The 20,006-nt window shown below is 37.1% G+C and overlaps 1 protein-coding gene across 2 annotated transcripts; it reads left to right on the top strand.

Annotated features, from left to right (window-relative positions):
- The first annotated feature begins 2,255 nt into the window (after nucleotides 1-2,255).
- On the top strand, nucleotides 2,256-18,501 carry LOC18428691 (Thioredoxin superfamily protein). 2 transcript variants are annotated; one of them, XR_016054365.1, is made up of 4 exons: nucleotides 2,256-2,672; nucleotides 5,714-5,767; nucleotides 12,018-12,165; nucleotides 18,005-18,364. XR_016054365.1 is itself a non-coding variant. In XM_011623022.3 (3 exons), the coding sequence occupies exons 1-3, from the start codon at nucleotides 2,301-2,303 to the stop codon at nucleotides 18,125-18,127; spliced, it is 549 nt and encodes a 182-aa protein (XP_011621324.2). In that variant the 5' UTR covers nucleotides 2,256-2,300; the 3' UTR covers nucleotides 18,128-18,501. The 2 variants fall into 2 exon arrangements, 1 of the variants encoding a protein (XP_011621324.2); XM_011623022.3 differs by lacking the exon at nucleotides 12,018-12,165 and having other exon boundaries at nucleotides 18,005-18,501.
- The last annotated feature ends 1,505 nt before the right edge of the window (nucleotides 18,502-20,006 follow it).

Below are 20,006 nucleotides of genomic sequence, written 5' to 3'. Positions count from 1 at the left end.
ATCCAAAGAGTTTATGGTAATATACAAGGTGAGACAAATTAACTTAGTGACATCCCTCCCTTAAATTATTCATCATTATTTAGGGAGGAATCTAGAAACTTTATTCATTGAATCTTTTACCCATATCTACTTCTAGTCAATCTAGGATAAGACCAGTTAAATCTCATCTCTATCTTGTCTAGAATTTTTTTCTCACATAAACACTGTAGAAATTCAGAGTAAAAAATTTTTGATCAATTTTCAAAGATTTCATAAATATCAAATCGCATCCCTCACAAAATTTGCTTTTAGTCTCTCTTATGAAATATTTCCTACATAAGTGGGAGATCTCCCATAAAATATTCTGTGAATATCTTTTCCACAAATTTTCCAGGATTTCTGTAATAAAAAATATAGTATTTTATATTTGGTGGGGTGTCGCACCAATGTGGGATGTGTGGCCCATGTGGGCCCCATGTCCCACCCCATGTGGGCCCTCCATGTGTGTGAGCTGGGCCCTAGCCCCCCACCCCCTACCCCTCAAAAAAAAAAGCACATGGATCCAAACTAGCCCCTATTGATATCCAAAATATCAAATATGCTTCTATTAGAATTCTAATGCATAGAATATATTTTTAAAAATTTTGAAAAAATCCAAAAATCGTATGAACATCAATGAAGTTGAAAAAAATATTTTTGAAGGTCTTAAAAACTCTAAAACACTCATAAACCCCCCTACAAATGTATTGGTCCCAATGGGTCATGAAAAGTAATTGTCACGACACACCACCCGTGCTAGAAACTACGATCCATGATTATTTTCTTAACTAATTCAATGGGACTTATAACCCATAATCACTTGCAGGGGTTCATGAATGACCCATCAAAGCTAGCCAATAAATAGTAGAACTATGGTCCTAGTAAGTGAATTACATGTTCTCCCCCTTAAAGAGCAAGTCACATGCATAAGGGGACTTTCTCTATGTGCATGTACAAGAATGTGTCTATAGAGTTGCTTCTCAGAATGGGGATATCAAACATACATACCACTTGAAAGTTTGTTTAGGATTTGGCTTTCCATCTTAGAGGCCTATGGCAGTGCACACGCCACTACGAAGCTCTCTTGGCCTTTAGACCATCCTTGGGATCATTACGTCATCAATAAGGTATGACCCTCCGAGAAAACCCTCAACAATGGTGCTTGTGCTTTGGGGGAACAAAATTTTAAACGTGTCCCAGGCTATAGACTGCCAACCCTAGGTCAGTTAACCAACATACACTCCCATTGAAATGCACAATTCCCTATATTTATTATCTTTACATGCTCTCAAGGGCTTTAAAGGCTACAAACCGTAACAATTTGCAATTTAGAGAGGGTGATTTCCTACATGACTATATTCTAAGCATATTATTGTTTGCACCAGGGTTAAGAACCAAGATAAACTGAGAATACATGGATAATGCACAAGGTTTACCTGACAAGGAAGGATCTGAAAGTGCTTGAAGAACCTGGTGAAGTGCCTCAGAAAGAGATGCATGAGACATCATAAGTAGCTGTCGTGGCCTGCGTCTGAAATGATTTTGTTGTTGAAGAACTCGTGGTACAAGGACAATCTTGTATGAAGCCCTAAAATTCTTGAAACATAGATCTATAGTAGCAGATCCTAGAGAAATTGAAAAACCTCTAAAACCCTAGATGAATTTTATAACTTCTTTTGTTCAGCTTCAAAAACTCTAAGAAATTTAGTGTTTCAAGTGATTGTATGGAAACATACCAGCACTTTTACAAACTGCTAGAGTGATCACTATAGTAATGCTACGGTACTGCTATAGTGATCGCAACTGTGCTGCTATAGTAATAGCTACAACGATGCTATAGTTTCAACTGATATGAATTTAGGGTTCTGAACTACAGGGATTTAATCTTTGAATCATTCTGCTTAGTAGGAACATGGTTATTTTGGCATATGTTTCCTTAAAGTTTGTGATGTGATTCTTTTAACGCTTTCCGATGCTAGCTGTTATTTATAAGCCTATTAATACTTGTATTCTTTAACTCTGTTGACAGAAAATGGTCTAAAGAGGATCTTTCATAGATGGACCAAGTAATGATAAGTACAGCTGTAAGCTAAAAATAATCCCGGTACATGGATATCTGATTCCAGATTTCCTTCCATACTCTTCCAGTTACTATTGACATCTGCTTTGTGGCCATGCAACGACAAAATTTTCTTCATCATAGAGTTCATTTCAATGTTAAGAAAATTCCAGCTGTGTTTCCCTACTCTGGACTCTTCTATGGATTTCCTATTTTTTTACACATGGGTTTCAATCATGTTAAATTTCTTCTAGCAAGTCAAAATGTTCCTCCTGTCATTGAGGCTAAGAAGCTGGATACTTTGAAAGTCTGTCATGCTTTTCAAGCTGCTGACAGCCAAAAAAAATTAGATGAAAACAAAAAAGGGCACTGTGCAGAGGATGAAGATGATGAGCTTTGTCCAGTTGAATGCGTACGAGAATTTATGACTGATATGGAATTCTCCAAAATCTTGGAGAAGGCCAAGGATTCTTTAGTTGTGGTGGACTTTTACCGGACTTCTTGTGGAAGCTGCAAGTATATAGAGCAGGGTTTTTCAAAATTGTGCAAGGGATCTGGCAATAAGGAAACACCTGTTATCTTCCTGAAGCATAATGTGAGATTTTATTTTTTTTCATCCATTTTAATTTTAATTTTTGTTGTGGATCTTGGGCGTTTGCCTGTAGGTTCCGAACTAGATAACATAATATTACAGTATGTTAAGTTCTCTTCCCTTAGTCCTCTATGCAATAACTGATTACTATGTAAACAAGTATGCATGCATGTACATGCACACATGCAGAGTCATACTTGCTTTGAGCACTGGTGGATGCGTACATGTGCCTTACATGCATGAGCATCATTCATGGTGACAAAGGATGCTCACCATTAGCTAATTCATATGGCTTAGCTAGGCAGCTAATGCAAACTGAAAATAGTTTGAGCAAATAAAGGCTAGCTTCAACTTAAAATGCCACTGTTCTTCAATAACTGTAATTAACATCATGGAAGATGTTGTTTGCTGCAAGGATGGAAAAGTGGTATTACGGAATGGTGAAACAGATATTCAACACAATCTGCATCACTAGTACTTATCAGGAAGACAAGATGATCCATGAAAACTCAATATATATGATTGGGTATATAAGAACCATGAACCAATAATAATTCCCTACTATCACATGCTCTTATTGTTTTATATTTTTATTTTAAGCATAGTGCTAGTAAATACATGATTTGCTTGTAGAAGAAGGAATCTTGATGAATACGACCCCCCATTTTGTATATTGTGAGGGATCATTTGCAAATTCCATGTTAGTTTCTCATCTACTCATTGGCACATCTGTTTTCTTATGAGTGCTTAGTCAATACTTTAATTATGTTTCAGCCACATTTTATTTAGTGAAAATTATGAAATCACTTTGATCTAATTTCAAATAACCCATCATTCTTTTAAGCAAATTTCAAATACCCCATCAAAGGATACTTCATTATGAATTTTGAAATTTATCAAATCACACACTAGGGGTGTGATGTCCAATTTTTAAACTCAGAGGTGATTTGAGAAGTTTCCCTTTTATTTATTTATTTTTTGAATAAAGGTTAACTCCCTTTTATTTATTTTGTTTATGATATAGTCAGTAATCGTCTCATTTTGTAATGCCTTGCAGCAATATACAACATACAATGCATATTTTTGACTGCTTGTGTTTCAAAACCCATGATCTGTCTACAAAGGGGTTTTTGGCTCTAGAAATTTACATGCGTTTCTCTAGCATTGCTGCATATGACTCTTTGGAAGGGATATATCACAAAAATATTGCACTTATATCATTATGATCATCGTTGGAGCCTTATTCCAACTATTGCGGTTGGGCTACACTAATCCTATTCCTCCATTTCGCTCTATCAAGAGCACCATACCCTCTGTCAGACCGTAAGTCACTATATATTTTTTCACTACTTCCATCCATGTCCTTTGGGGTCTTCCCCTTGTCCTTTTAGGTCCTTCCAATCGAACCAAATCACCCGTCCTAACCGGTATTGTTCTAGGTCAACGCTGCACATGACTAGACGACCTAAGTCTACTTTTCTGCCTTTTATTGTCTATTGGAGCAACCCTAAGTTTCCTAGCATGTATAGATCTACAGAACTTATATATGATCTATAAGTGATCTGTGAGATAGTGTTAAATGGTCAATAAAATGTTTTGTATAGTGCATGTTCTAGTCTCAGTCTGTCAAATTGTTCACTAGGGGTTTGGGTTCTTCATGATTTGGTGATTAGGTCGCGAGTCATCTCATTGTGTAATGAATAGCAGCAATATGCTACTTAAAATGTTCGAAAATCTATTCTCTCTATAAGAGAGTTTTTTTCTTATAGAAGTCAGTTACATGCTTTTATCTAGCATAGCTGCATGTGATTCTTTAAAAGGGAAACACGACTACTTGTTTATGATCTACAAATGATCTAGAGAATATTTTTAAATAACGATCTGTATGGTGCATGACCTAGTCTCACTCTGAAAAATTGTTACTCTTTTGAAATTTGGGTTCTTCATGGTTTGGTTGTTAGGTTGTGTTCCATCATATGTAACCTGAATAAATTGCCACATGGTGTTTAACTATGCCATTATTTGATTTGTCTAATTATTTTTAGATAATTTCCAATTCTTTTAATATATTGCACATGCCAGTGCATGTTTTATTGGGGTCTAACGCTATGTTGCTCGGAGCACTTTCAGGAATAATGATTGTAGTTAAGGGAATCAGGCACCTAGCATGATGGTCATGCTAATGACAACGACAACACTACATGACATTTGTGTCTCACAGCTGACCTAGTCAAATAATAATAAGGATTATACTTAGTAAGATTTTTTTGATAGATTCATGCTAATTCAAAAAATTTAGACTCCCACAAGGTTAAAAATGATTAAAAGTACCTGATACCAAATTGTTATAAAAATGGTTTAAGATTTTAGAGTTCACCATTTCCTACTACCACTTACAATCCTTTGATTAAAAAGCGTTCACCCTTTTCTGCTATCTTTTTGGCCTAGTGCTAGTTGAAGCTAGCTAGTGTATGGTGACATGCACGTTACCAAATCCATTCTCTTATGAAATTATCCCATGGTCTACCCTCAACAACTCTCGCAACCCTTATTACTTTTGAGTTTCTACTTCATGTCAATGTATATTTATTCATTGCATGTGATGTTATTTTTTGTGACTCTTTCATGTGTTGTATTGAAAGCCTGGCTTAATCACCTTGACTTTAGTATACTCTTCTTGTCGTGGTATCTTCATTGTTTACATCAAATAGAATGGAAAGAACAATTTTCACTTTGTAATGAAATAATTGATATGAACACATTTATTGTTTCTCTTGCAATTAGATTTAGTGATGTTGTTTACATTGTTGAGGTCTTTAAGAGTTAACTGTGGGCATGCAATGTGCAGTGTAAAGCGTGTCCCACACCTGAGATCGTTCACTGAAGGCTTGATCTTCATTTGAATTATTTTCTGAGTTGTGGTGCATGATCATTTAATAGTTCGTTTCTTTTTTCAGAGATAACAGGCCTACGATTGTAGGATACTTCCGTCTTTTCTATGATAGAACATAGTAAGAGGATTTGACTTTTTGCTTTCATTACAGGTTATTGATGAGTATGACGAGCAGACAGAGGTGGCTGAACGACTGAAAATTAGAGTGCGTTTTTAGGAAAGATCCTTTTTTCATTCAGGGCACTTTTCTTTCTTAAAGTAATGGGGCTTCATTCCATTTAGCAGTATTTTGAAGTGGAAGATTTGTCACTTGATCTGTTTTACACAGTGTTCGCAAAATCGAACCGGAATGGTTAACCGGACATGGGCTCGGAAGCGGTTTAACCTGCCGATTCAACCGCTCTAACCGGGCAAGTCTCGGGCGGTCAAAAAAGTGTTGAAAAATTAAAAGCGATAAAAAAAAAAAAATCTTAAAATGTGAAAAGTATATAAAGAATGATTAAAACAAAACACATTCAAATGAAGTTGAAAATTAATGAAAAGATAGATTTTAACGAATCGATTTGTGTGTAGGGGTAGGTTTAAAATTTACTAAAAAAGATGGGAAAATTATAAAAGTGAATATTATTGACCAAAATAATTGTTAATCTTTATCATAATGTAAAGAATATTAAAAAATGCATTACAAATCAAATTCCTTATTTTTAAAAATTTATACATTTTTTTGATTTTATTTTAAATACCAATTGATCACCAAAACTGCCCAAAATCGGAACTGGCCACCACGAGCCGGTTCCGATCTAACTGGACGGTTAGCACTTAGATCGCCCGATTTTGCAAACACTGGTTTTACATGAACTCTACATTACTAGTCCGAATCCCTTATGATTTCCAATGATTGTTGACATGGCATTCAAACGCATCCTTGATAGATTATCTTATCTATTTATATGGACCAGTATAATGTAAGTATCATTTGTTTTCTTATCCGAATTGCTGTCATCTAAGTATCATTTGTTTTTTATCCCAATTTCTGTTCGTGTCATATTAGTGTTGTCATTCATATTCTTTGTTTGATTTCTCTTTCTAGTATACCTTTTGCTATGGTGTTTCGTATGTTTGGTGAGAAATTGGCTGTTCACTTGCTTATGGTGTCTGAGTTTCTTTTTTCGCTCATCATGCTTATAGCTTTTTATATGGTCAGCCAGACTGCTCAAAGCCTTAGGAAGGAGAATGAACATCTATATTCTCTTAGTCATCTATTTTAAAGAAACCGCATAACAAACTTTCTTCATCCATTGGTTGTAGATTGAAGAAAACAATCTCCATTTGTCTTTTTTTTTAAAAATAAATTATTTCATATTTTACCTTTTAAAGAAAATATAACCTATATTTTTCCTATGACACCTGTCATGGTGTCAGCCTTTGTTATTGGAATTCCTATTATACCAAATAAATTACTCTGCTGCTCTTTGGCACATGCTTCGGCTGGTATTTGTTTCCTTACGCAAAGATGAAAGCGTTAGATTGTTAATAAGTAGGACTCACTTAGTATTTGCTTCTAGCCATGCTTGTGTCCAATGATCTAATCTAAGAATAACTTTATAACAATCTGGCTGTTCGAGTCATCATGTGTGATTAGTGTAGTTCTCTAGGGAAATTTAAGCTTGGAAAATTAGATTCTCTAGGGTCAATCCAAGAGGAAGAAAACGCCAAGTCCCTCTCCTTTTTTGTCACGGACCATAGGCGCACTTTGTAGCTCCGTTGGAAATCAGGAAAGTGTCTTCCCTGGTTTTTGGTTTTATTTTTTGGAAAATCCTTGTAAATCATTGTAAACGGGCGAGTATTATAAGCCCTTTATGTATATGGCTCACTGATGTACTTTTTACCAAGAGCCACCCTTAGTGGGGGCTCTCGGTCTTCTCCCTATTGTAACCATTACTGTCTTAGAAATACACTGTTAACGTTCTTCAAAAAAAAAAAGCTCTTGGCATTGGTATCTTGTCATGCAAAAGATGAGATATTGATGTAGAAAGAATTTCTCATGGACGAAAAATGAAATAATCTTCAAGAGGAAGCCTACAAGTCAGGCTTCAATGGCTCTGCATGGGTTAAACCAGAAAAACTATCTCAGAACTCAACTGCCCATTCTAAATTCTCTTTAGAGAACCCTATTATAATAAAAGACCTTACTTAGAGTTCAAGAATTCCTAATTCTAATTGCAATAGAAATCTTAATAAAAACAAAATTTTTAATGATATTTTTATCCCTGTTAAAACAAAATATTCCATAAGCACTCTAATTACTTTCTAAACAACTCCTGAAATCCTAAAAATATAATAAAACCCTAGAATCCCCAAAAAAAAATTTAAAACCTAAAAAATAAACCCTAAAATTAAAATTGAAATAAACATACTTTCAAATTAAACAAAAGTTTAAAATAAAGGTAATTTTGTCCTACATCAGACTTCCATATTTGGAAAAACTTGTCCTCGAGTCTTGAAGTCGCCTAAGATAAATTTTGTGTTAGTCCTACAACCTTCTTCATGCCAAATATTATGCTTCGAGGCCTTGGACCTGTGGGTTATTGGCCCAATCAAACAGCAGTGATTGTGTACTGGGGCTTTGCAATCAATTGATATATTCATATATACTTTTGAGAAACCCTTGAGGAAAGAGTCATTGTATGTCGATGGAATAACGTGCCATATACACCCGATTTAGTCATATGAACTAGTTGAAATTGCATTAGTTCAGCCATATAACCTTGCTAAAATTGCCTTGGCTCAACCCTAGAGCAGACCAAGGGTGCATCATCGAGATGAGCACTAGATGCAATGGTCGAACCAACAACTTCATCTATTGATTCTTCTTGGAGCCCTTAATCTTTTTCTTCATCAAAGATTGATTCAACCACAAAATTTTATTCGTTATCATAGATAGGATCTCTTACAAGATCTTATCTTTTATCTGAGCATGTATGAGTGTATCACAATCTGCATCCCGCTGATTTTGGAAGTAACTTGATGAAAATTAAGATTCTCCATGATCGGCCTCATCAATATGACGAACCAAATTGTACTCACAAGCAACAAGATTATGTCTCCCCTAAATGTGAGTCAAATTAATCTCGTCAAAATTAGGAATGTCCATTTTCAAATTGAAAACCCTAGAATGATGTCCCCCATGTTTGGGTCTTCTATCACTTTCTTCTTCACTCGATTCCTCAGACGGAGCATGGCGGTGAAAGAGAGTTGTGCTTGACATCTTCTTGGATGGAAAGGGCATTGTCTTTCCCATGAGTGATGTTCCCAAGTTGTGCAGGCTGTTGACCTGCCTTCTGAGATCATCAATCTCTTCATTTATGGCATTGTGATATAGATCTATGAGAGTTCCTCTTCTTTATCCCCTTCTTGTTGCCATGGATTCATCGAAAAAAACACCATAGGCAGTAAAATTAGCAAAAGGCGAGTTCAAAATCAACAAAACCAAGGCTGAAATCAGCAAGACCTAGGGTGAAATCAATATTTCCTATTCCGAAATCAACAAACCCTAGGCTTTAATTGAAAATTTTGCCCCTTTCTGTTCCCAAATCCTCTATTTTGATACCAATTGATGTGGATTGCTGGTGAAGAAAACTGAGGATTTAAGCAATTTCAGGCAAAATACAAACACCCTAGTCAAGAAATCTAGGCTTTCTTTTCCATGAACAAAGGTCCTCCTCTCTCTCTCTCTGTTTTTTTTTTTTTGCTATGAAATCACATGAATGGCCCTTAGACCTCCACACACCTCTTTTTCTAATGTAACTACAAAAGTCATTAACACCCTTCTCTAAAATGATGATACAATTCCAACTTAAAGTAACATAAAATAAAATATGCTAACTTAGAGTAATTACCTTACTTGTCCCTCTCTTTAAGCAAAAATAAAATAAATTAAAACTAAAATAGAAAATAACTGTAATAAACTAAAATCAACTAAAGAAATCATCCAATCATGCTTGCTCATCTTATTCTTCTTTGTAGCTCATTGGGGACTGGTATCCTTTAAATAGGTGCGGAGGAATCTGCTGCTCCAATCGATAATTTTTTTCGCTAGTCATACTTTGCAGGTCATCAGATATCATGTCGCAAACAAGTTCTTGAATAGGTTGTATTTTTGCTGCTTGTTTTTTTCATTTGTTTGTTTTCTTGTCTTTTCTTAAGGATGTGTTCCTAGGTTTAGAGCATTCGGAACAGTTGAAATATAGCGCTCATTAACTCCATTTTGAAGAAGCAAAATTTGCAAGTGTACATTTAGAGAATTCAGAACAGTTGAAACATAGAACTCATTAATCCTTTTTAAAGAAGGCCAATTGACATTCTGAAAAATATGTTGGGAGATGTTGTGTAGGGGAACTAAGTCATAACATGTTGAAGAGAGTCTCGCAGATTAAAGAATCATCTCATTGTTTCTCATTTATTCCAATATTCTATAATTTCACAATGAAACTTGTTTCCTCTTTGCTGACTTCTCTTTTGTCCACGCAATCAGTTTGAATCAAATAGTGACTAGAGGTAAACCATGGGATGTGTTCCCTTTTTTCTGATTGTTGCAAGAGGCTGTTACATCAAGTTTCCTAGGGGCATATGAATGAGATGTGAACAGTTAGGGGAGGAGGAAAAGAAGATAAAAAACAAACCATCAAACGCTTGTTCCTACCAATAGAGTACTATTGCCCTCACGTGCTAGTGAGTCCGTTAGATTGTTAGCCATTCGAGGTACGCTGAAAAGTGACTGGCTTACTCGACAAAGGTCATGTATTTCCCCTCCCCTTTGCCTATCGAATAATGTTTGAGAAATCTCTTCCAGTTCGGGAGAATCTGTGAAATATCAGAACAAAATGTGCACCCCTGTGAGAAGTTTCATTAGTCCTTTTAGCATCTCCCTTGCCCCTTTGGAACTTCATATGCTTTGAAAATGAACCCAAAGTGGTCCATAGTGACTCCCCAAACTGCTGATGGACTGGAATACCCATGGGGCTTCCATGAAAACTAAGCTTGAGCATTCCCAATAGTTGCTTTCTCCTTAAGGCATGAGTGGGGTTTTTATGCACCGAACTGTTAACCACCATCTTCCATTTTCTTACCAGATCCCCCACATGTAAATCCCAAAACTCTTTGTTAGCCATTGCCTACTTTCCTTCAAAGATTCACTTGTTTTATTCTAATCAAATACCTTAACGCATAGCAGGAAGGGTCAGCTTCCACAAAGTACTGCCTGTCTGTTGGAATGGGCATAATTTCCAACTGCCCTTATCTGATATGATGCTTATGATCAGTTGATGTAAATAGGACTACTGGCTTGAGAATTGTAAAAGAGGAAGCTCACTGCTATCTGGGGCATGTGTACTGTTGTGTAACAATATTTGGGGTTTTCACTGTGTGGACTTGAACGTATTGACGCTGTGTATGATGCCTATGTAGGTGTTATGATCCTCATGCAAAAAACTTAGTTTTTAGGTGTTTTAACTTTTCTTGAAGGAATTACTTTCTTTATAGATGCACTCTCATCTTTGACGAATAGCGTGTATCCTCCTCATTTTTCTATGAAGATCGGTCAGCACTAATAGCGAATACATCTTGGTCTAATAAAAGAAATACCGTATTTTTCTCACACCTATTGTAGAAGGGATCTAGACAAGATATGTCATCCAACAATTGAACACTCTATTGACCGACTCCTTGATTTGCTGTGGCTAAGAAACGATAGATATGGGGAGCTTGATTGGGAGGTGGCAATCCCCCCTTCTGAATCTCCCTCTAGTGATCCCGGAGTTGAAGCCCGAGTGGAGCTCGCTCCCCCATCAAGGGAGCTTGATCCCCATCTTATAAGTATCTTGATCCCTGAGTAAAAGGGATCTTGATTGCTTTGGAAGGGGATTGTCACCCCATTGAAAATGGGACGTGATCATCGTTTGAAGGGATCTTGATCCTAGGGAAAGTTTCAAAGGTTTTTAAACTTTGAAGTTGACATCTTTAGTTTTGTGCCATCTTTTTGCTTTTTGATAATTTTCTAGCTAGCGACATCTGTCAACGGTTAATGTTTCCCATTTTGTGGTTGTAGTTTGCATGAGTGGTTGAAAACTGGCGAACTTGCTCCAAAAATCCCGAATGGTCCCAAAAAGGGAATTGTTGGGGTTGTCCCTAATGGGGGGGTTCTCCCTATAGGGAATTGCCTTGTTTCATCCCGTTCACTGTAGGGTCCTGGGCAATTCCTAATTTTGATTCTTATCATAGCCCTCTAATCTCAGTTTTGTCGAATTTTTGTGGGACTTTCAGACTCTAGAGATAATATTGTGCATGTGTATAGATAATGCTAAGAGGTGAATTATACATTTCTTAGATTTTTAAATCACTTTATAGCATTACCCAAGCAATGCTTTTAGGCCCTTCTAAGGTAACTTCATCTATAGGTTGATTCCAAGCTCCTGCACCCACTTTCTCTCCGGCTCCAACAACTATGATGGAAATCGTTGAATTATTGCATGAAGTATCTTTGGAAATGTATAGTCACTCCGTTGAAGGATTGCACCACCCCAAGCAGCTGTTCACAAGGCAAATGTAAATACCAAATTGTGAAGAACACCCAACTGAGAACCGTCACCATGGATGATTGTCTTGTTGTGTTTCATTACCATGACCACCTGCATATCAAAAAAAAAAAAAAAAAGAAAAAAAAAAGAAAAAAGAAAAAGGAAGATTGGACTCAAAATGCCCCCTTTCTCTTCCCGCAATGCATAATCTCTCATTCATGCTTAAGGAAGATGTTTATTTCATTAAGGGCTAAAGAAGCAATGCATGACAGTCCTCTATACATATGAAGACATAACACCTTTCCTTAACTTCAATTTGCAATTATGTTATCTTGTCAAAGCTTTCCAAAATCTTTTGTAACTACTTTCTACTCGTGAACGTCAAAATCTTTAATCCCACAAACATTGGCAGTTTTTGCATGTGAGATGCCCACAAAATTGATCCCAATAGTTTCTAACAGCTCTTCCTATTATCCCAAAATTCATAGCCACGCAAATAGGAAACTTACTCAAATCATATCCTAAATCCAAAGATCATTACAAATCTGCTATTTCCAAAGCATCATCCACAGTTTTTACCTCTTCATGTGGCCTAGCCCCTCTGGGGCGTACGAGAGTTAGCGGTGACTCTCAACGTTGAGATTCTACTCATGACACAGAGTTGACTTCTGAATTTTGCAAACTTTGAAAAATTCAGAACGTTCATGAACACGTCCACCGTTTGCTCTTCTGTCATCATGGGCGAAAGGTCGATTATCCACTTAGTCCCTTTTCCCAGATGAAGTGGTGGTGTACCTCAATGTGTTTTTTCCTTGCATGAAACACTTGATTCTCTGCAAGCTGAATGATGTAATATAGTACGGCTGTGTAATTAGTTTCTTTCTTCAAATTGTGCATCAACTACATTGGCTATGTGGACTTCTGAGCTGCCATTGATGCCGCTTGGTACGCAGCTTCTATTGTAGACAAGGACACCGTCAGTTGCCTCTTGCTGCCCCAAGATATCGCTGCCAACCCTATGCCCCAAGATATCGCTGCCGACCCTAAGTTGAACACATACATTTTATTGATCAGTGAGTTGTCAATAATTCCATCATCCACCGTACCCTTCACATATGGTAAAATGCACCGAACTACTTCCAGATGAGGCTTTGGTGGGCTCTATATAAAACTGCTCACAATTCCCAGTACATGAGCAATATCTGGTTGTGAAAGAGTCAAATAGCCTTTATAGCCTTACATTCACGCGCTCCATCCCAATGTTACTTCCCATTAATTTCAGCACGTGTCAAGATAGCTTTGCAGCTTGCCATCCCAAACTTATGTAACATGTTTGTTGTATACTTCTTTTGGCAAAGTAATAAGCCTTTTTTGGATTGGTTTATTTACAAGCCGAGAAAGTGATTAAGCTCCCCTAGCTCCACCTCAAACCTCACAGAAACGTTCCCCTGGATATGCTTGATCTCTAAACATCACCAGTGACAATCAAGTCATCGACGTAGACTAGCATAATTGCTACCTTTCTTGCTTGTTCTTTTACAAACAACCTGAATCTGCTGGTGGTACAATATGCTTGCTAAATACCAGGAATTTTGCAATCTTCTTGTGCCATGCTTATGAAGCCTGTTTCAACTCATACAAAGCCTTTTGCAGTTTGCACAAATGTTATAGCGTTTCCTTACACTCACCTACGTGGTAATTTTGTGATCTAGCTCACTGTGAAAAAATGTGTGCTTTAAGTTGAAAATAATCTCGAGAAAATTAAAGAAAAGAAAAGAAGAGAAGTAGAAGTAAGATATTAGAGCGTAGTAAGACAGAGAAAGAGAAGGAAGAAGAAAGAAAGGAAAAGAGAGAGAGATGTGAGAGAGAGGGAACGGAAGAGAAAGAGGAAGAGAAAGGAGAGTGGCGTATTGGTCAAAATAGACCAACATGCATCTCTTATTTATATTAATAAGATGACCTAATTATAATACTAACATATACGTCCTAAATAAAACAAAAGACATTTATACCTATCAAATACAAGAATATGTAGTTATTTCCAACACTCGCCCTTGAGCTGGTGCATAGATAACAATCATGCCTAGCTTGCTTGTGATATCTTGTAGTCTATTCCATCCAACAACTTTAGTGAAGATATCTGCAAATTAATATTTAGACTTCACATGAGGAGTATGGATGATCTTAGCAGCAACCTTCTCTTTGATGAAGTGACAATCTACTTCAATATTTTTAGTTCTTTTATGAAATACAAAATTCTTGGAAATATGAATGGCAGCTTCATTATCACAATACAACGCCATGTAAAGCTTAACTTTAACCCCCAAATTAAACATAATACTTTTGATTTAACATTACTTCAACTGTAGGAGCCATAACCCTATCTTCAACTTTCACATTTGAGATCTTGCTACCACATTTTGGTTCTTACTTTTCTAAGAAACCAGATTTCTTAAAACAAAAGTATAATAACCAGTTGTGGATATCCCATCTGTTTGGCATCTAGCCCAATCAGCATCAATATAAATAACAACATTAGAATGCCCTTGAGAGGAGAAAAATCTTGGAACGGACATGAGATATTTCAATATTCGATATACTTTATCAAGATGTGGTTTACGTGTTGCATGCATAAATTGGCTGGCCACGCTAACCGCATAAGAGATGTTTGGTCTTGTCATATGATTGTGAGGTGTGTGAGCTTTCCCACTATTCGTTGATATTGGTTAGGATTTTCGAGTAACTCTCCTTTCTCCATGAAGTTTATGATTGAATTTTATAGGAGTATCAATTGGTCTAGATCTCAACATCCTAGATTATTGTAATAGGTCCAACACACATTTTCTTTGGGAGATGGCTATCCCTTTCATTGATCTTGTCACTTCAATTTAAAAAAAAGCTTAATGAGGCCTAGATCTTTGATATCGAACACCTTGCTTAGATATGATTTAAGATCCTCATTGTCCTTTAGATTCTCCCTGTCACAACAATATCACCAACACATACTATAAGGGCTGTAATCCCAACACTTTTCGTCTTTATAAAGAGTGCATGGTCAATCTGACCTGTTTTAAACCCAAATTTCAGCAGGGCCTTACTAGATTTTTTCACACCACGCTCTAGGAGACTGTTTTAGTTTCTAAATTGCATTCTTTCACTTGCACATCTTTCCTATCTCCCCTTTAATCTAAAACCTTGAGGCATGGCCATATAGATTTCTTCTTGGATAATGCAAGAATGCATTCTTTACATCTATCTAGTAAAGAGGCCAAGATTCATTGGCAGCTAGAGAAAGAATGACCCGATATTGTTCAACATGGCCACAAAAGCAAACGTTTTTTGGTAGTCTATGCCAGGATTCTGAGTGAAGTCTTTTGCAATCAATCTACCCTATACCTTTCAATGGTTCCTTCAACTTTGTACTTCTCAGTGTATACCTATTGACATCCTACGCCCTTCTTCCCTTTAGAAAGGATGGTAATTTCTCATGTATTATTTTTCTCAAGTGCTTGCATCTCATCACCCATGACAGCAAGAGAGAATCCCCCTGATGAGGTGGGTTTGGGGATTTATATAGACAAGCTCCATACATGGGTTATTATCATTTGTTGGTTGGGTTGATGGGTGGAAAATCAAAGATTAAAATTCGGGTGAAGTGAAAAAAGACAAAATTGTACATGAACTTAAATTGCACAAGAACTATGGATAAGAAGACAACCTAGGTCCCTAAAAATGGAGCGTCTTCCTATCCACATGGTATGCGGTCTTCATTTTGCACATTTCGGCAACAGGACAAATGATTGTCCATTGGAAACATGTAGATCTGACTGCCATGGTCATTTGGTGTCAAATTTGCTCAAAACCCCAAAGAGTTGGCGGATTTCCGGCTGTTTATCGATTTGGGAGTTCATGCTCTTCTCCATAAACTTGTTTTGATCGATTCTTTGTTGACAACTGCGAAAAAGAAGGGGGATCCGCTGGGATCATTTTGCATCAAGAACCGCAGAAAAAGACCCCGTTTGGCAGAAGGGTTCCTTGAAGTTGCTGGAACTCGAAATTGTGTCATCACCAAATCGACCATGATTTGCGCCTCGAATGACCCTCAATCTGTGCCCCGATTGTGGCTTGTCATATGCGATTGTGAAGCCCTTCATGTGACAATCAAAATGCTTGTAATTTTTGCCCAAGGTGCTGCACGGATGTGGAGTTATTGTGAAAATATTGTCAAGGTGTCTCATGGACTGTGAATTGCATAGCTATGAAAAACTGCCAACCTCTCTCTAAGATGTGTTCCAATCTGAGTGACCATCTTTTGCATATCGTATACCGAATGAAGAGCTCTCGGCAAGGGGAACAACATATCTGGATTTGAACGCGATCTCGATCGTTGTTTAAGAGAGACTGATGCGGTAAGCTTGCCCAATTTTGGGGCAATGTTGCAGGAAACTGCAATTCTTAGGGTTATCATGGATCACAAGACCTGCATAGTATGCATCCCCCTTTTTGAAAACTTGGGCCTATGGGCATCCGTTTTCCACAAAATTGGGGGGTTAAGGATTTTATGGCCTCCCAAATTCATCTGGGATGGTCCTGATGCCGTTGGAAGTTGATTTCAGGGACATTTCTGCAATTTGTCTCATGACCATACACGGGCTGTGTATGTTCTCCATTTCTCGCTTTTCTTATAATTTTTTTTCCCCAAACACTTGTTTGAGCTGAATTTTAGGGGATGCGTATTAAGGGCCATTTTTAGGCTTTTCCTGGGGCTAAATTGGGCCTGTTTCGAAGGCTTTTCTCCACGGTCCGTTACTCTGTGCTCCATGGCAGTCTGGGTTGAAGAGGACTCTATCGACCATGATTTTTATTGGGAAGACTCCAGCCGCAAGCACTTCATTGTTTGTTTCATTATCCCCCTTTCTATTGGGAAGACTGAAGCCGCAAACACATTGTTGAACTCTGGATGACTGATAGTAGCTTTCGAGGATGGATGTCAACAAATTTCATGGTTGACATCTGCAGAATGTCTGGTTGAGTGGATCACAATATCACTCCCTGTATCCCTGAATTTCTCGTCTGTTATACATTATGGCATCCTGAATCCTTTTCAGAAAGGAGTTCACTGCCAACACTCACAAAACTGGCAGTGCATGCTGGGTTCTGGTGAGCTCAAGATCTCGACGGCTGGATGGTTGTGAGCAGCTAAATAGTGCTATGATTTAGTGATCAAAGTGGCTTTAATAGACCAAAAAATTCACTAATGGAATACTTTAGCCATTGATAGTGAATTAGTACATGCTTTATCATGGATGCACAATATCACTGCAACATTTCATCTTTACATGTTTTGATAGTTGCATTTCGTTGTATATTAAAATTCTGGGGCCTCCAAGGAGCATCCCGCAAATCGATCTTTGGTTTTTGTGTGTTGAATGTTGAAGTAGGCAGGTTACTTTCTGAACCATTGATCTTTTGAATAATCTCTGTAGAAATCATTACTTTACTGCTATTTTTCTTCATGGCCTTACAAACATCGACATAGTTTGCATACGTGACATTGGTTCCCATTGAATAGAGCTGCATTCTTTAAATAAAATTTCATTTAATTAGCGGTTCCAAACTACGAGGGACATCTGCTACTGCGAAACGTACCGAGAAACACCTCAATTTACCAAAAATATATCAAATTTCATCAATGTGTCTGTTTTTAACAGTCAAAGGGGGCAAAAAAAAGGTTCTAATGCTTTTACTAATAAAAAAGAATTTCTTTTTACATTTTGAACTTGTGTTCTTGCTCATAAACTTCCTGCTGAGCTTGTTCCAGTGAATCTTTTGATATCATCCTAAGCATATATCATGGTCCTATGCAGGCAGTACCCCTCTTCCACTTCTACAAGAATGGAAAGCTCTTAGAAGCATTTCCAACACGGGATAAGGAGCGGATTGTTGCTGCCATCCTGAAATATACATCCCTAACTCCTCAAAACTTGTAGAGCCATTTCTCAACATGGCCTCATGCATCTCTCTCGTAAGGTTTCATATAAGCTTAAGTTATGATGAAAGCATCAAGGCTGTCAGATTGTTGAAGCTGGAGCTGCTAATGCTTTGATATGAGAGGCATGAATTGTATACGTGATTATTGGAGTTCTGACGTAATTACTCCATACACTAATAACTACATTCAGTTGAAGAAAGAGGAAAAAGGCAAGCTTTCTATGCTTCCCCTACAACATGAAACTTATATGCTTTCCCTTATCCAACCCTCCATTCTGAATGGAGGGCTAAGATTGCCCCAATCACAATGTCACATCTCTACACTATTTTCTTTTTAATTATTGACACCAAATTTTGGGTGTCCAATCCTCTATTAAACTCGCACTAATAAAAGTATATAAAAAAAATATTCCCAATAAAATAAAATGACTAAACTACCTTGAAAGTTTCAAGGGGTATTTTGGTCATTATATTCTATCGAAAAATTTATTTGAATATTTTTTATAGGTGCTCCCCAATGGGAATATGATATGTACTAAATTTTATATTCATACAATTTGTATTAAAAAAACTTAAAAATAAAATAGTCTAAGGCATTAGATATAGGATCAAACGGTGAGTGATTCACTCGATCAAAATTGGACGGCTGGATGGTAGGGGAAGCATAGATATTCTATGCTGTAGGGGAAGTATAGAAACCTTTCCCAAAGGGAAAACACTAGCAAAAACAGATATATAATTTATGTGGGAACATAGGGATAATGTCCTGGCAAATAGGACAGGACGAATTGGGTGCTCTATTGGCTTGTTGCTGGTATGTTGCAAGCTTACAAAAGAATTACAAGACATGCCTTTTACAGGATTCAGAACTTCAAGCTAGAGTTGATGGCATGATCATATGCAGGCATAAATGTTTTTATCTTGTAGCTGATTTGATGGATGAATATGTTGAGAAGTGCAAGTGAATAGGAAATTGGCTATTGGGAGATTTATATAAAATAATGGTTGGGTTGATTATTTTATATTGGGAGATTTATATAAAATAATGGTAGATTGATGCTATATAGATTGAAGCAGCAATGATATTCTGAATATATGGGGAATACATTACGCCATTATGAGTCTTTTTTTTTTTTTTAAACTGTGTAATAATAGGTCAAGATGGTTTTTGAAGTAGTGGATTGATTGTGAGAAGACATTTAAGTTACCTGCAATGACCATGAAAAATATTCAGTGCAGAACACATCTTGAAGGGATAACAACGATGGAAGGAGGTTGAAGATATGAGCTGTGAATAATATGTTTTTCATTCTTTTTTCTTTTTGTTGGGTGGATCAGTAGGGATGATAGGCCCCTACCCGTTTTATTGAAGAAATAACAAAATATAGGGCCAATTACAAACATTTTACAACCCTTGTGAGGGGATTGGCAACATCATTTAATAACAAAGGACCTCGATCATCAAAGGGGCGAGCACACCACGCTGTTGCTTTTGTCATGGATACCGTATGCTTTTGTCATGGATACCGTATTCTTTGATAGATAGTCGGCAATCGTATTCTCCTCCCTATATATGTTAAGAATCAGCTACTGGTGGTTTGCACAGGAGAGACTTGCCTTGCAGCTAGCTGATACTACACAACTTCCATGGGCGTTCACATATCTGTTTCAAGGATTCCAGAAGCAGTGTGTTATTTTACTTTTACTCGAGCGCAATGACGGATGTTTTTGGTCTTTTAAACAGATTTGGACCATGAGTAGGCTGGTATGTTATAATTGTGGGGTCTCATGGAGAGATCGCATGGGATGAAGATATACTCACCTGGTGCCTAAAAAAAAATCACATCAGAAAGTGTTAAAAGACAACGTGGGGCTTAA

The sequence above is a fragment of the Amborella trichopoda genome, chromosome 4 (assembly GCF_054954075.1).
Source record: "Amborella trichopoda isolate Santa Cruz 75 chromosome 4, AtrichopodaSantaCruz75HAP2 v2.0, whole genome shotgun sequence".
Taxonomy (NCBI): Eukaryota; Viridiplantae; Streptophyta; class Magnoliopsida; order Amborellales; family Amborellaceae; genus Amborella; species Amborella trichopoda.
The sequence above is the reverse complement of the archived record's forward strand: the minus strand, read 5'-3'. Positions and strand labels throughout refer to the sequence as shown.

Coding starts and splice junctions, on each gene's coding strand:
- LOC18428691 (XM_011623022.3), top strand. CDS start 2,301: ATGGGTTTCAATCATGTTAAATTTCTTCTAGCAAGTCAAAATGTTCCT. Junction 2,673..5,713: donor TTATCTTCCTGAAGCATAAT/GTGAGATTTTAT, acceptor CTTTCATTACAG/GTTATTGATGAGTATGACGA. Junction 5,768..18,004: donor CTGAACGACTGAAAATTAGA/GTGCGTTTTTAG, acceptor GGTCCTATGCAG/GCAGTACCCCTCTTCCACTT.